Source organism: Aspergillus homomorphus (assembly GCF_003184865.1).
Source record: "Aspergillus homomorphus CBS 101889 unplaced genomic scaffold BO97scaffold_4, whole genome shotgun sequence".
Lineage (NCBI taxonomy): Eukaryota > Fungi > Ascomycota > Eurotiomycetes > Eurotiales > Aspergillaceae > Aspergillus > Aspergillus homomorphus.
In genome coordinates, this window is record NW_020291890.1 from 166,129 (window position 1) to 179,889 (window position 13,761).

General features: G+C 51.4%; 5 protein-coding genes across 5 annotated transcripts; 2 read left to right on the forward strand and 3 right to left on the reverse strand.

The window, feature by feature from the left end:
- Positions 1-27: 27 nt before the first annotated feature.
- Positions 28-1,598, forward strand: BO97DRAFT_421008 (uncharacterized protein; the record flags this gene model as incomplete). The annotated part of the gene is made up of 3 exons (XM_025696693.1): positions 28-657; positions 709-1,522; positions 1,585-1,598. The coding sequence occupies 3 exons, from the start codon at positions 28-30 to the stop codon at positions 1,596-1,598; spliced, it is 1,458 nt and encodes a 485-aa protein (XP_025554914.1).
- A 1,596-nt stretch (positions 1,599-3,194) lies between these two features.
- On the reverse strand, positions 3,195-5,423 carry BO97DRAFT_174456 (uncharacterized protein). The gene is made up of 6 exons (XM_025690333.1): positions 5,419-5,423; positions 4,705-5,365; positions 4,396-4,632; positions 4,215-4,336; positions 3,675-4,115; positions 3,195-3,622 (listed from the first exon to the last, which is right to left on the reverse strand). Exons 2-6 carry the CDS (start codon positions 5,010-5,012, stop codon positions 3,357-3,359), a joined length of 1,374 nt encoding a protein of 457 aa, XP_025554915.1. The 5' UTR covers positions 5,013-5,365; positions 5,419-5,423; the 3' UTR covers positions 3,195-3,356.
- On the reverse strand, positions 4,964-6,499 carry BO97DRAFT_361866 (FAM50/XAP5 family protein). Its single transcript, XM_025692437.1, has 3 exons — positions 6,037-6,499; positions 5,419-5,980; positions 4,964-5,365 (listed from the first exon to the last, which is right to left on the reverse strand). The coding sequence occupies exons 1-3, from the start codon at positions 6,276-6,278 to the stop codon at positions 5,051-5,053; spliced, it is 1,119 nt and encodes a 372-aa protein (XP_025554916.1). The 5' UTR covers positions 6,279-6,499; the 3' UTR covers positions 4,964-5,050.
- BO97DRAFT_467964 (Cpn10-domain-containing protein) lies at positions 6,470-9,383 on the forward strand. The gene is made up of 7 exons (XM_025699696.1): positions 6,470-6,833; positions 6,893-6,945; positions 6,998-7,765; positions 7,928-7,970; positions 8,455-8,679; positions 8,787-8,845; positions 8,909-9,383. Exons 1-7 carry the CDS (start codon positions 6,690-6,692, stop codon positions 8,931-8,933), a joined length of 1,317 nt encoding a protein of 438 aa, XP_025554917.1. The 5' UTR covers positions 6,470-6,689; the 3' UTR covers positions 8,934-9,383.
- Positions 9,384-11,246: 1,863 nt separating this feature from the next.
- aclA (putative ATP citrate lyase subunit (Acl)) lies at positions 11,247-13,211 on the reverse strand. The gene is made up of 2 exons (XM_025694646.1): positions 12,501-13,211; positions 11,247-12,438 (listed from the first exon to the last, which is right to left on the reverse strand). The coding sequence occupies exons 1-2, from the start codon at positions 12,939-12,941 to the stop codon at positions 11,425-11,427; spliced, it is 1,455 nt and encodes a 484-aa protein (XP_025554918.1). The 5' UTR covers positions 12,942-13,211; the 3' UTR covers positions 11,247-11,424.
- Positions 13,212-13,761: the final 550 nt, after the last annotated feature.

A 13,761-nucleotide genomic window follows, 5' to 3' on the forward strand; every position in this document is an offset into this window, starting at 1 on the left:
CATCGAGTCTTTTCTTTCTCTACCTTCATGGATAATCCTACTACCTTCTCATTGTTACAGTATGCTCGTTTCTATGGAATAGCAAGTAGCGACTCAGATGTGGATCCCCTCGCGCATGTACAAGAGAGCTTAGAGGAAATCCCGGATCTTCCTCTACATACTCTTTCTCAGTTCCGGGATCACATCGCCCGAGTGCAAACGTCTGTCGAACAAAGCTTGCACCACGAAAAGCTAGATCTCAGGAAAGAAAGTGCATTATTCCTCGCATCTGTCCTTCGGAAGATTGAACCGTCCGACATCGAAGGCCACTGGGGGAGTATCCTGCCCTCATGGGATCGCTACGACAAGCTCAGGGTAGAGCCTCCCATACTTACCAACGACCAAGAACTACAACTGCCTCCTCTCAAGAACCGCGTCTGTTACACCCAGCATGATTACCATCTGGTTCCATTGGAGGAGGATAGAATAAGCGATCGTGACGTGATCTTAGTGGGAGGCTTGGTGAACGGCATCGACCCTTCCGGCAAGGGCATGAAAGAAGAAAGAATTGATTGTACAAGGGATGCATTGCTTCTAATACAGAACGCAAGAACCAATAGAATTCGCCCCCTGGAAGACCTCGAAGGGTTACTTCGCACAGAATTGGGTTTGAAAGAGGTAAGGCGTTGGCCAACCGTCTTCTCCATGACCACTTGCTGACTTCCACAGGCCCGGGCTTCACGTTCGAGCTCTCCTTACCTTCACTCTGGCGAAAATGAACAGTTCTCTGACGACGAGCAATGTTATTCCACGGCTAGCAAGATCAGATCCGTCTCAAGTGTACCTGAAAAACAAAAAAATCGAGATTTAGAAGATATGTGTATTGCAGGGGAGGGAAGGGTCGGTAGTCTCACTCCGGATCCGTTCGAGACTATCTTATGCGCGCACAACAGCTCTGTTCTCGCAAAATCTCCACAAATATACACTTCACCAGCGGATGAGGGCGATATTGAGATGCCCGATCACACAAGTCTATCTTGCTTTTCGTCATTAGAAGATGATCGCGAGTTCGCTTTCCCTTATGTGCAAGATGGCTCTACTGAAAACGCTGCCAGTCTGATCTCGGCGACGAGCACGGGATCAAGCCATAGTCTCTCTCGAGTGACTTACGCTGGGATCACCGATCAAATTGCAACACCTGATTGCTTCCCTTACGAAGAGGGCTTTGCAATCAAAACTCCTCCACCTAGCGACAGCGTAATTCTGGGAAAGTTCAAAGGCCGAGATGAGACGCATACGGACTGCAACCGTATGGGACGGCTTGGGATAGAGTTTCCGGCTCTTAGCTCGTCAAATGGAGAGCCTCCAAGATTGTCTGTGACGGAAAGTGTTGCTCCACTGGCGAATTATCCTCAAAATGTCTATCAACAGGGCATTGACCATGATTCTCATATGAGGCGTTATGATGTGACGAACACACCCGTGCCAACAAAGGACTGTTCATTGCAAACTCTCAGACCGGACAACGGCTACATGTTTCCTGGTAGCACGCAGGTTTCATCCGGAATTACATCGCTCAATAAGGCTCCGTGCTCACCCCAAAAGTGTCGATCGAATAACGGTTGGAGTGTTGGCAAAGGGAAAACCTCAGTCAAAGAGCTGGCCATTGTGTCCTCAAGAGATACGAAATGTGATGGTCTGCCATTGCCTCCTCCTTCGAGCTTGGGCTGCTTGGCAACGTTCATGCAAGTTAGAGGACTGGCACCGAAGCCAACGAGAGCAGAAGTAGCACTTAGTCCTTACTTCAGCTCACCCTCTATGAACACAACAATTGAAGAAAGCCAGTCAACTTATCAAAATGTTCGGCTGCCTGCGGCTCAAAGCTTTGTCTCGGTAGAGTCTAGTGAGCCAACGCCCATTCCACGCAATCTTTCACGCGGTCTGAGGTTGTCGCTATCAACCAAACTGCTCAAGTCTCATCCAGACATTGTTCGTCACCTCGAAGATAGCGAGCGTTTCACTTTCCTACAATATTTCGACCCTCAAGACCACTCAGTCGATATTTCAGGTCATGTCTTTCTTCCAGAAGTGGATATAATCATACCTCGTACAACTGCACTCATAATCACCAATCCGCAAGCCACTACCCAGCTCTTTTTACCAGGACACAAGCCCAGGATTTCTGACGGCACTAGTAACGTCAACTCACCCCTTCGCGAAAAGGTTCTTCTGCTTGCAAGGGATTATGAAGGCGTATATATCTTGATCTGTCACAACAGTAGCTCATCAACCGGTTCCCCCAGCGGAGAGGTCATGATACACAGAAATTTGTTATCATCTCTGACGTCCTTTATTGCTTTTTGTGAATCGCTGTCCAGGTTTTCAATTATTCACACATTGGTGATACCGTCGTCTCCTGAAGTTGTCGCAGGGTGGATCTGTGCGATTGCGAGCAGATGTCAATCTTAGTATACTGCATTTACGCAAAGGGCGTCTGAATTTGTTTCATGATGTATTCTAGTTTTATCTTCGGTTTTCTTCGCTGAAAACTATCCAGATCCGCGATGGTAGACGGAAAGAGACATTTCATTCATTCATCTTTGAATTCCTTCAACCTAATCGAGCCCGCACAAGTGCAGCTAGCTATGTAGGTACTTTATCGAAACCCGAACGCACACGGAACGCTCAGACCCATACTATGAAGTTATACAGGGAAAATCGGCTGCGTGCATGCAAAACCATCTGTTTCTCGGTTGTATGGCCGGTATCCATGCACGCAGAGAATTCCCCAAACCAGGCGCTCAAGACTTAGCCAGAATCACTCATTCCATCTCGTACTCAGTTCCTCGTGTATGATCCCCCCGTGGCGATCGGGCTAACTGGTTAAATCACTCTGCGTCTTCAACGTCAATACCCAGGACCCTCGGGCCTACATCTTCCTCGATAACGCGGTCCTCCTCAGCCACACCGACATGGTGGAACTTATCGAGCAAGCCTGTTTGTACTCATGGAGTCGGCAAAGTAGCGGATCGCCTCCTTCCCTTTTTGTGTAACATGAATATCGCATAAAGTGTTGACTGTCAAGCTGCATCGCATGCTTACGTTGAAAGTCTGACCTCTGTATACGCAGGAACTGCATACCTCCCTTGGCTATACGTCTATCAGCGTCCCTAGAGAAGTATGTATATACACGAAGACAATATACCGATTCCATACATAGTGAAGTTGGCTTAAATTCTAGATTAATTCGCGCGGCACAAGCAAAAGCAAAACAGCAACAGAGATCAATAAGTAAGCGCGGGCAGAAAACACGTCACACAAGCTTGTTCCGACCACCCCGGATCCTTCCAGCAGGCTTCTTCACCAAGTAATGGAAGCTATATGATCGTACTGTCGAAATACGACCTCACGCCTGGAGGCTCCCCGGGACATGTCGGCGGACCCGCATGACGCAGATGTGCATCGCCCCTCGAGACCGAGTCCCGCGCACTGACGAAGGGGTTGTTCGGACCGCCGTCTGCTCCGAATCGCGCGAGCATCACGCTGTCGTGTGGGAGCTGTGAGGCGCCTGTTGACGGTCGAGTGGTGGAGCCGCCCAGTCGTGTTCGGTGCTGGTTCGTGGTCGATGTTGTCGAGGCATCGTCTAGGTAATAGTCAGGCTGGTGTTGATCAGTGTGGATGGCTGCAAGACATACAGCTTCTTGGATCCCCGAGTAGACGGCCAGGCGGCGGTGGCATGGCCGCTGCGTCTGCCTTCTGCTTTGCCCCTTTTGAGCTCCCTGTCCCGCTCCGTTGGTGTCGGTGGAGCTGTTCCACGCCTTCGCGATCGACGGGATACCGATGCAGTGGAGTCTGTGGTGGGATCGAAGACCCCGTTTCTGCGTGAACGGGGTGGCTCGTAGCAGCAGCAGCAGCAGCAAAGGGTGGATCACCACGGCGCGAGGCAGGCGGAGCGAGCGAGCTCAGCGTCTGGGTGACCGAGTCCGACGCCGCGGTCTGCATCTGCGATTTCATGGCGCGCGACTTCAGCAGGTTGTACAGGTTCGTGATCTGCGTGAACCGATTGCATTTTTCGCGATACATGTCCACGAGCTCTTGGTTTTTCTTGCGGAGTTCGTCTTGTGTTGTTTGCATGTCTGTGAGGGAGCCCGTTAATAATCTTTTGACACTGAGGTGTCTCATTTGCAGGAGCTTCAGGAGTCGTGGCTAGGGGCATGCGGGGGTTGAGTTCGAACCTGATAGACGTGCTTGTAGGGCTGAGATCTCCGAGTTCGCGTTTTGAATGATCTTGTCCATCTGCGTGTTCAGGTTTGCGTATTTCTCTGTGAGGGTCTTTCCGAGGAACTCCTGGTAGAAGCTGGCGGGCTGTCAGAGAGGGTACACCAGACGTGGGTTCTTCAACAACGGGATCCTCACATTTCCTGAGTTGTCTGGTAGGCCCAGAACAGCAGAGCTCGTCCAGCGCATTCCATTATCGTGTTCGGGTCCAGGCCACTGAGTACGCTCGTCTTGTAGTCTTCTGACGGGTTCAGGCTTGTCGCAACCGCGTCGTCTGGGTTGATGAGAATGGTTTGGCATGCTGGGCAGCGACGTTCGACCGATGTAGGCTGCGAAAGACCTAGATTGCTCGCACATTGAAGACAGAAGATATGTCTTGATGGGACTGTTAGTTGCGGAGAGTGATGTGACAAGTCGGAGGCGCTGAGAGCACGCTGGTAGACTTACGAGCAGGTAGTGACGACCGCTCTTTCTTTAAGCTGGGTTCGACACTTGAGGGAGTTGCACCGAAGGTAAAAGTCCATATTCGACAGTGTGCGAGCCTCGCAGAGGTAATAGTCGGACGGGGAGTGAAGTGTCTTCGTTGAGGCTACGGACAACTGGATACGGGAAGCACGCGGAGGTAGAAACAGAGCAGAGCACAGCCCGCATATAAGGATATCCAAATAACTGTAAAGCGTCTCAACTTCAATTATATACCATCGGACGGGTTTATACGGGTATCTTAGCATACATAACATTTCGCGCCTTGGCATATCATCTATAGATCTAGGATCTTGGCTGCACCATCACTTCAGAAGAAGAATGTGTTCCCGGACGCATCACGCCTGGTAGTCCGCATCTTCTCCTCAAACTCTGCTCCGGGTTCATATTCCCGCCACAAGCTCGCAGGGAAAATATGCTTGTTGCGCTCGTACCAGCGTCTATCGACCACCTTGGTTAGTGTCGGATCCTTATCAGCTCCTTCCAGCTGTTCGCTGTTCGGCCTCGAGAGAGGATCGTCGGATTTGGGAGCCGACGGCGGCTTGTTAGAATAATCGAACAACAGACCACCAGCGCTCGAGAAGCTGGGGACACTGTTGGCGATGAAGTAGTAAAGCTCGTAGTGCTACATCAATCAGCCAATGAACTTTTATAACCCGGCGAACTAGCATGACTCACGTGTGGGACAATAACCTCTCCCTTGACTAGCATTAAGTCGTCGACACTAATTCTGGCCCACTCACGACGATTGTCCTTGCGAGCTTTCGAGGCTCCGCTGTTACCACCAACACCCAGCTCAGCTCCGACCTTCCGGCATCTGTCAAGAAACAGCCAGACTGGATCGCCTTTCTTGACTCTGACTGTCCCGGCTGGGATGTTCGTCCCATCATAGAAGATAAAGGGGATCAATATCTCCGTGTTTTTCACGGCTTCCTGCATTGCCAGGAACTCCCTACGGAGAGCATCCCGTGCCTCCGCCTCCGCCTTCAATGCAGCCTTTGTCATTGCCTTCGGTGGGGGTGGTGCATTCGGGTTCGGTGTGATGCGCCGTGATGGTGGCGCAAAGTCGTCAACGGGAGTCCTCGAGGCGGAGCGTGGAATACTGGAGTCGCGTGGAGTACCGGCAGCACTATCGATCTCCTCCTCTTCCTCATCATCGTTGTGGAATGAAAGCTTGCTCTTCACCAGGGGCTTCTTCTTTTTCTTTTTAGGGGGGGCATCGCTTCGGGAGGTTGAATTACTGGTGCTTTGCGATCAGCTCATCGGACATCAACGAAGAATTGCGCCTTGACTCACCCGTCAGTCACATCGCCCGCAGAAGGAGTGGCACTTCTAGAAACACCGGATGAGCCTCTTCCAAGCGACTTATCATGTGCTTCTCGCTCCTTCTGCTCTAGAACTTCTGCGCGGCGCTTGCGAAAATCGGAGAGATGAACGAGACCAACCGTCTGCGACTTGAGCAAGTCTTCTGCCGAGACTGTTTGGCTTGTGAATGACCTCGGAGTCGAGCTATGACTGGGCTGTTCAGAGTTCGACATTTTGTGCACAAGAGAATGGAGTATTATCGAGAGTCGAGTGCAGTGGCTTGTCGTTTCTGCTCACATGCAAACAACTGACGTACTAGCACGTGATTTCAAAGAGCTCCGGATTGGAACGATTGGATAATTGTAAGCCAACACTGTCAATGGCACGATTGAACCTTGAGGGGTCAAGCAAATACCACTCCGTAGCTTAATTCCTTCGATCCTCGATCACTTGACCAGGGTTCCTTTGAAGTTGGACGTTCCGTTCAAAGTTGAACTGTGAGAGAGCGAGCGAACAAAGCAGGAGCAAACAGGTCAAACTCGCCGCCCGCCCGTGCGATCTCCGCAAGATCGCCGTAAACAGGATCGCATTTCCGCTACGCCTCGTTACATCCGTCCACTCCATTCCTCCTACCACTATTCAAGATGATGGACGACGAAGACGACGATTTCTACGATCCCGCCGATACGGTTCCGACCCCTCAGCACCAGAATGGTGCTCAGAATCCCCCTGCGGACAATGACCAAGAGGAATACGAGGAAGAAGAGATAGAAGTGGATGAAGATGATGTATGATTACAGCAAGCACTGGTTTTGCCCTCCTTTCGGCCCTCTGACTCTCTCTCTAGGATGACTTCAACATTATCACCGAGGCGCCCGCCGATGCGCCACCTCCAGAAGCGTGAGTTTGAGCTCTGAATCAACCTCCTGCGGCCTGTCTAATCTTTCAACAGCCCTCATCCTCGTCATGCCAATCTACGCGCGGATTCGCAACGACCCTCATCTGTAGAATCTCCTCCTGCCCCAAAACCCTCAACGCCCTCCCTCACGCCGAAAGTCGAATCCGTCACTCCAGTACCTGTCAGCGCAAGACCTGCCGTCCCTCAAAAGCCGGGCTCGGCGTACCCTCCAGTGCACGCGTCCACGATCGACGTTCACGCCAACCCCGTGCACCCCACGACAGGCAAACCGATCCTTCTGACTGATATGGACTCGGACTTTCCGGAAGACGATAAGCCATGGCGGCGGCCAGGATCCGATATCACAGACTACTTCAATTACGGGTTCGACGAGTTCACGTGGGCCAGTTACGTGTTGAAACAACAGGAGTTGCGGAAGGACATCCTTGACCAGAAGAAACAATTGGACGATATGCAAGCTTTCCTAGGCATTATGCCGCCGATGGCTGGTGGTCCAGGTGGTCCAGGCGTTCCCCCAAGCAGCGCGGCACCTCCAATGGCCGGTATGCCCGGTCTGCCGGACATGTCGCCAGAAATGATGCAGGGTATACTTACAGGCATGATTGCGCAAGGCCTGGATCCCACGTCAATGGACCCCATGACATTCATGCAACATGCCCAGGCGATGATGGGCGGACAATCCGGCGCAGGCGGCGGACAGCAGGGCCAACCTGGTTTTGGAGGTCAAGGTGGTGGCCAACCCCAGATGGGTTATGGAGGTGGTGGCTTTGGTGGTGGAGGCCGTGGACGGGGAAGAAGATGGTAGAGTTATGGGATGTGTCTCAAAGTATTGGTCACCTTGTTATGATAACGCCTTTGTGGAAGTAGCATTTGGGATGGCAGGATGGAGTTAGAAAATTCTCGGGGGCATGCAATCCATTAATTAAGCAAAGCCGAATGACAGGCCGGCGTCGGTCCGGCCAGCTCGGGAAGGGAGCGGGTGATGTGCCAATCTGGAGATGCTGGGGTAATAGCACGTATACTAGGTGTTTTTCACACGCGAAGCTATGCTATGTTCTTCGATATACAGAATAGGGGTCTGAGGACTGTTGAAAATGAAGAAATGCAGTCATTTTGTGCCAGTTGAGTCGTGGTGATACCCTCGGCAGAAAGTTGATGGAAGCTTGTTGGTCTTGGCATTCTGGAAATTTCTCGCGACTCCAGATCAGAACTTCCTTTCCCCGGCCGCTTCCTCTTCCTCTTCTGCTCTTCACGCCTTGACTCACTTTCATCCTCCATCGCTCCCCTCTGAATTTCTCGCTGCCTCTCGTGCTTAGCACTCTCAATCACATCACAATCACAATGGTATGTCACTTGCCTCTGTTTCCGACGCATGGAGCTCCGAATGAACTTTTCCGCCTGTTTCCATTGACTCGCCAATCCCTCCGATCATCAACATCATCCACTTGGATCTCTGTAGGCCAGTGCTAATCCCCTATCTCTGCTTCTAGTCTTTCCTCCGCAACGTCAAGAACCTTGCTCCCCTCCTGGACCGCGTTCTGGTCCAGCGTGTCAAGCCCGAGGCCAAGACCGCCTCCGGTATCTTCCTCCCCGAGAGCAGCGTCAAGGAGCAGAACGAGGCCAATGTTCTCGCCGTCGGCCCCGGTGCCGTTGACCGCAACGGCCAGCGCATCCCCATGGGCGTCACTGTCGGTGACCGTGTCCTCATCCCCCAGGTACGTCTTGAACTCTCGCCCTGGTTTCGTCATAAATGGGTCGACGGACGTTCTCCATTTCGAAAGATGGCCCTATCGAGCACGGCTAACAAGGCATTGTGATATAGTTCGGTGGTAGCCCCATCAAGGTTGGTGAGGAGGAGTACACCCTCTTCCGCGATTCCGAGTACGTATCCCTTTCCACCCGTTGCGCGTGTTGTGAACTTTGATTCTAATTCTGGTCCACTAGGATCCTCGCCAAGATCAACGAGTAAATTGGACTAGCCAAATCTTGTTCAACGCTTGTTGCCTTTTGTTTTTCGGATTCTCAAAGCCGCCTATAACGTGTATTATACCTCTGTTCGCAAAATCATGAGCTTCTGCCATCCAGCTCTTCCTTGAAAAGCCCCACTATAAAAACCAGATTCCGACGAGCTACGGAGATGGGGTCTTCTGGTCCTTCTCTCCTAGTGTTAGCGTTGGGGTCTATTCCAATGTCCTGCTGTGCGTTTATTGTCGAAAGCGTGAAATGACTGTCTTGCATACCACACGATGTATTTCCCACCTGTCACTACTTTGCTCGGTATCATCGTGCCTCGAGTTTTTGGCACGATGGGAGTATGTAATATGATATGATAATCTCCTCTCTTTGATTACGTTCATGTCTCGTGTATGGTGGGGTCTAGCGACAGGCGACTCTATAGCTCATGAGCTAGAAGCATGGTTGATGATCAAGGATACGGTTCCGGCAGTAAGGACGACTCCCAATGATATATATGCAATCTGCCGTGGAAGTCTATTGTATGGACACGATGCCATGGATACGCGGTTTGATTAAATTGCTGGGGCAGCAATGAATCAGCTAAGCCGATGAGGTAATTAGTTGACATAGTAAGCGAGTTGAAGGGCCTGAATATGTTTTGATCCAGTACCTATGCTGCTGTTCGGTTCACTTTGGGCTAGCTTACTCGAACATACATGCTTGGAAAACTGGAGTAGGTCCTCTCGAGATAGGGTGTAACGAGCTTGCTTTTTTTATAATGACCCCGAGCTGAGCATTCCTTGTAGGTTACTGCTATCACTGTTGTTCTCCTTGAGCGTTGCCGTGGTGCGCGTGGAGGTTTTGAACTGAAGTGTGATGATGACTTTCCCATGATATAAGATAGCCGATGCAATTGTGCAATCAAATGCGTGCTGTCCAGGAACATATTTCATCCTCACGATTGTTTCAAGTCATTCTAGTAGTCATGGCTCCTTCTCATAAGGCTTAAGCCTAATGATCATTTGAAATTATGGTTCTTTCGGGTTGTTTTATGTTGTCCCTGCGCGGATGAATATATATATCTCGAAATGTTATCGACTCGCCTACACTAACTACCATAGCAAATAGACTATAAGGTACTAGCTGTATCTTTCTCAGAAAGCCACATCGATAAACCACACCTGGGAAGGACAAAGAAGTGAATAGCATCGAATGATTCTATGGTAACTAGCTTCGCAGAAAGCAAGCACAAGAGGCACTACCACCGAAACCATCATCAAGCCCTCCACCCACCAAAGCACACACATAAACGCTACTACACCCAATCACCCAAGCAATCCAAAAAGCTCAAACCTCCCATATCCCCCTCAACAGGACCGTCGACTTTATATACTCTCCCCTAAAAGAACCATGCAAACCAAACAAAACCCACCCTAACCAACCAGCACTAAATCCAAAGTAACAGCAAGTGGCAGTCAGTCAGTCAGCTTCCATCCATCCGCGCTCCGCCTCGGACGTACGGAACCCCATCCCTCCCTGGGCTTCCCTACTGAAAATCTTTTCCCACCACTCCGTACTAACCGTAACCCCCTGTTATCTAGATCTTGATCTCCCCTTTGCAGGAGAACCAACCCCTCCCCCCTCCCCGATCATCTAGATCGTAGCCATGTGGATCAGCCTTTCGGATCTGATCTTATCTTCGATCTCCCTCGGAGGGCTGGCTTCTGGGGAGTTTATTTTGACGTCTGTCTGGCGCGTTACATACGGGTCTTGTATGTTATTTACGACACCGGGTTTTTGTTACCCTCCCCCCGCCCCCCCTCCCCCCCATGTAGGTCTGCCATGTATGCTGCTGGGGTTTGTTGGTAGGATATGTATGTATGTACATACAGCGCATACGCACATGCATTAAGTATGAGATCCTGTGCATGCACACCGCTTTGGAGGTATATACTTTTTACTCTCTTGATTGTTAACTGAAGAGCAAGGACGGACAACACATACATACCGCCGCATGCACGTTGTTTGGAGGTTCCCTTTGTCCACTTGTCTGTCTGTAGGGTCGACAAGTCATCTCTGCATGCGTTGGTGGGCTGCATGCTTTGTTTGGTTCTTGCGTTTACATTCTGAGGGGATATTTGCTCTAAATCGCGCATACGAGGGAAAAAAGATTGGAATACGCAGGAGAATCCGAGTCAAAGTCTCGACAACAGAATCGTATCGTTGTATTAACGACTATCACAAGTCTAAGCAGTATTTCAACTCCAGAACGGATCAAGTCCCGTCTTTCCCTTGCACTTGAACTCAAAGCAAAGCCGGGGAATCCATGGGTGTGTGTGAGTGCCGTCAAGAAAAAAAAAAGAGAAAAAAAAGGGGGAGGAAAATAATAACAGAATGACGTAAAACAACCGTATCATGCCATGCATTCAGAAAATAAAATCTCGTAGGAAGATTAAATTAAAAAATAGAAAGGGGAATCAGCAGAAAAGACCCTCCTTTGCCGCTTACGCGGATCCGAACTCCTTGATGTCGGTCTTCTTGCCGAGCAGGGCAAGGGGAACGATACCGCTGACGTGCATCTCGGGACCGTAGACGTGCATGTTGAGGCCAAGCTCCTCACCCACGGCCTTGATGTTCTTAAGACCCTCCTGGTAGTTGGGACCGGCACGACGGACCCAGATCTGGACCTTGTGCTCGTTGAGGACGGGGGCAACCTCGCGGAGAGCGCGGATGACACCCTTGAAGGTGGAAGCAACGTTGGTGAAGTTGGCAATACCACCACCGATGAAGAGGACCTTGCCCTCGGGGTGGGTGGGGGCACGCAGCATCAGGTCGAGGATGGTGCGGGCGTAGTTGAAGGTCTGCGTCTCGGTGGGAGCACCGGAGTACTCACCGTAGTTGGCGAGCTCGCTGACGAAACCAGCCGAGGCAATGGCATCGGCGTACACGACGGAGGCACCACCACCAGCGACCAGGGTCCAGACACGGCCGTTGGCGTTGAGGACGGTCAACTTGAGGGAAGCACCGGTCTTGGCGTCCATGTCGGAGATGAACTTCTCCTCCTTGCTCAGCTCACGGCCGAAAGGAGCGGGGAACTCCATGGGAGGGCCAGCATCGACGTTGACCTTCTCGCTCTTGATGACGGGCATACCCAGGTTGGCGGGGCTGCGGGCAATGGCCCATTTGGTACCACACTCGAACTCAGCGGTCTGGTCGAGCTTGGCAGCCAAGTCGAGGAAGTGAACCTCAGCGGAGGTGGCATCCGCGTTGGGGATAACAACCAGGGGGTTGATCTCGAGGTAGGTGAATTGGCAGTCAACGTAGACGGCATAGAGGCGGGAGATGAAGTCCACGAGAACGTTGTGGACACCCTGGGGAACCTTGTTCAGGAGAGTAGCAGCGATCTCCTCGTTGGAGGGGTAGTTCTTGAGGTTGACGGGGATGAGGAGCTTCTCCGCCTTAGCATCAACATCACCAACATCGACACCACCCTCGTGGGTGAAGAGGATCCAGTCACCCTGTTGTGGTTGTTCATTAGTACTCTGGGTGGCCAGCGAGCAGTGGAATGCGATTGCCTTACCTCACGCACGGAGTGGATGTTGATGTAGTACTCAGTCTCCTGGGGGTGAGGCACGAAAGGCTCAACCAGGAACTGACGGAGGTAGCCAGTGACGGTCTCAACCTGGATCTCCTTGCCAGCACGAGCCTCAATCCATTCCCGAGCCTCAGCCCAGGTCTTGTTCAGGGCCAACAGGCCACTCTTTCCACGTCGCTTGATCAATTGATCGGGCTTGGCCACGAACTTGGATCCAGGGACCAACAGCCACGGGTAGAGGATCTCAGCCTGGTCGAGGACATCCTTGACGGAAGCATCTTCGGGGAAGTAAAGGGAGGCGAGCTTGGGAGGAGCATTGTGCGTGGAGGAAGGAGGGAGAGGAGTCGGCTTGATAACGGGGGCACGAGTGAGGTGGTAGTTGAGGATGGCCTTGCCATCAGCCTCGAGAATCGATTTGGCGGACATGATGATCGTAAGAGGAGGAGAAGGAGGATAGAATTAAACTGAAAGAGGAGTGTAAGAGGAGGAGAATAACAACAACGGTGGAAGAGACGGAGGAGGGGGGGATGTATATGGGAAGTAAACCCCGGATTAAGAATATACCTGGTAATTGAAGGAGAAAGAGGGAGAGTTCAGAGAGAGGGAGGAGGGGGAGAGAAGACAAGAGATATTTTTCGTAGGTAGGAAGGAATTATTACCAGATGCGAGATGTCACTGGAAATAGATCGGAGGTAGAGGAGGGGTGGGTTGAGGGGGAGGAATGGACAAAAGAGGAAGAGAGTAAAAAGAAGTCGGCAGGGGAGGCAGAAGGAGGAAAAAAAGGATCTAAACGGAAGTTGAGACGGGCGCCGATTAGTCGATTCGGTGATAATAATGAGTATGCAACGTCCGATGAAAAGGCGCGAGTGGAATAATAAACGGGGGGGAGGAAGTGGGTGGTGGGTAGGGAAATTTTTCTGGACCGGCGGGCAGGCAGAGTAAGAATTGGATGGATCAGTAAATGGAGTGAATGGAATGGAATGATCGTCTCGAATGGGAGCCAGAATGACAGTAAAACACGGTGATACCAGTAGCTATCAGGTCCGATACCAGGAATACCAGACTACAACCAGGGGGAGTTGTTGAGAAATTTGAGATGCGGTGGAGCCTCCGTAACAAAAAGCGGGCCGGACGAAGACCCAGCCTGTCATCCTGGATTGGCGGGCGTTGGGGATCCTCGGGAGGGTCAGTCTGGGTATTTTAGTCGCAGTATCTGCCCTACGCTGTAGCCTCAATACCATCACCC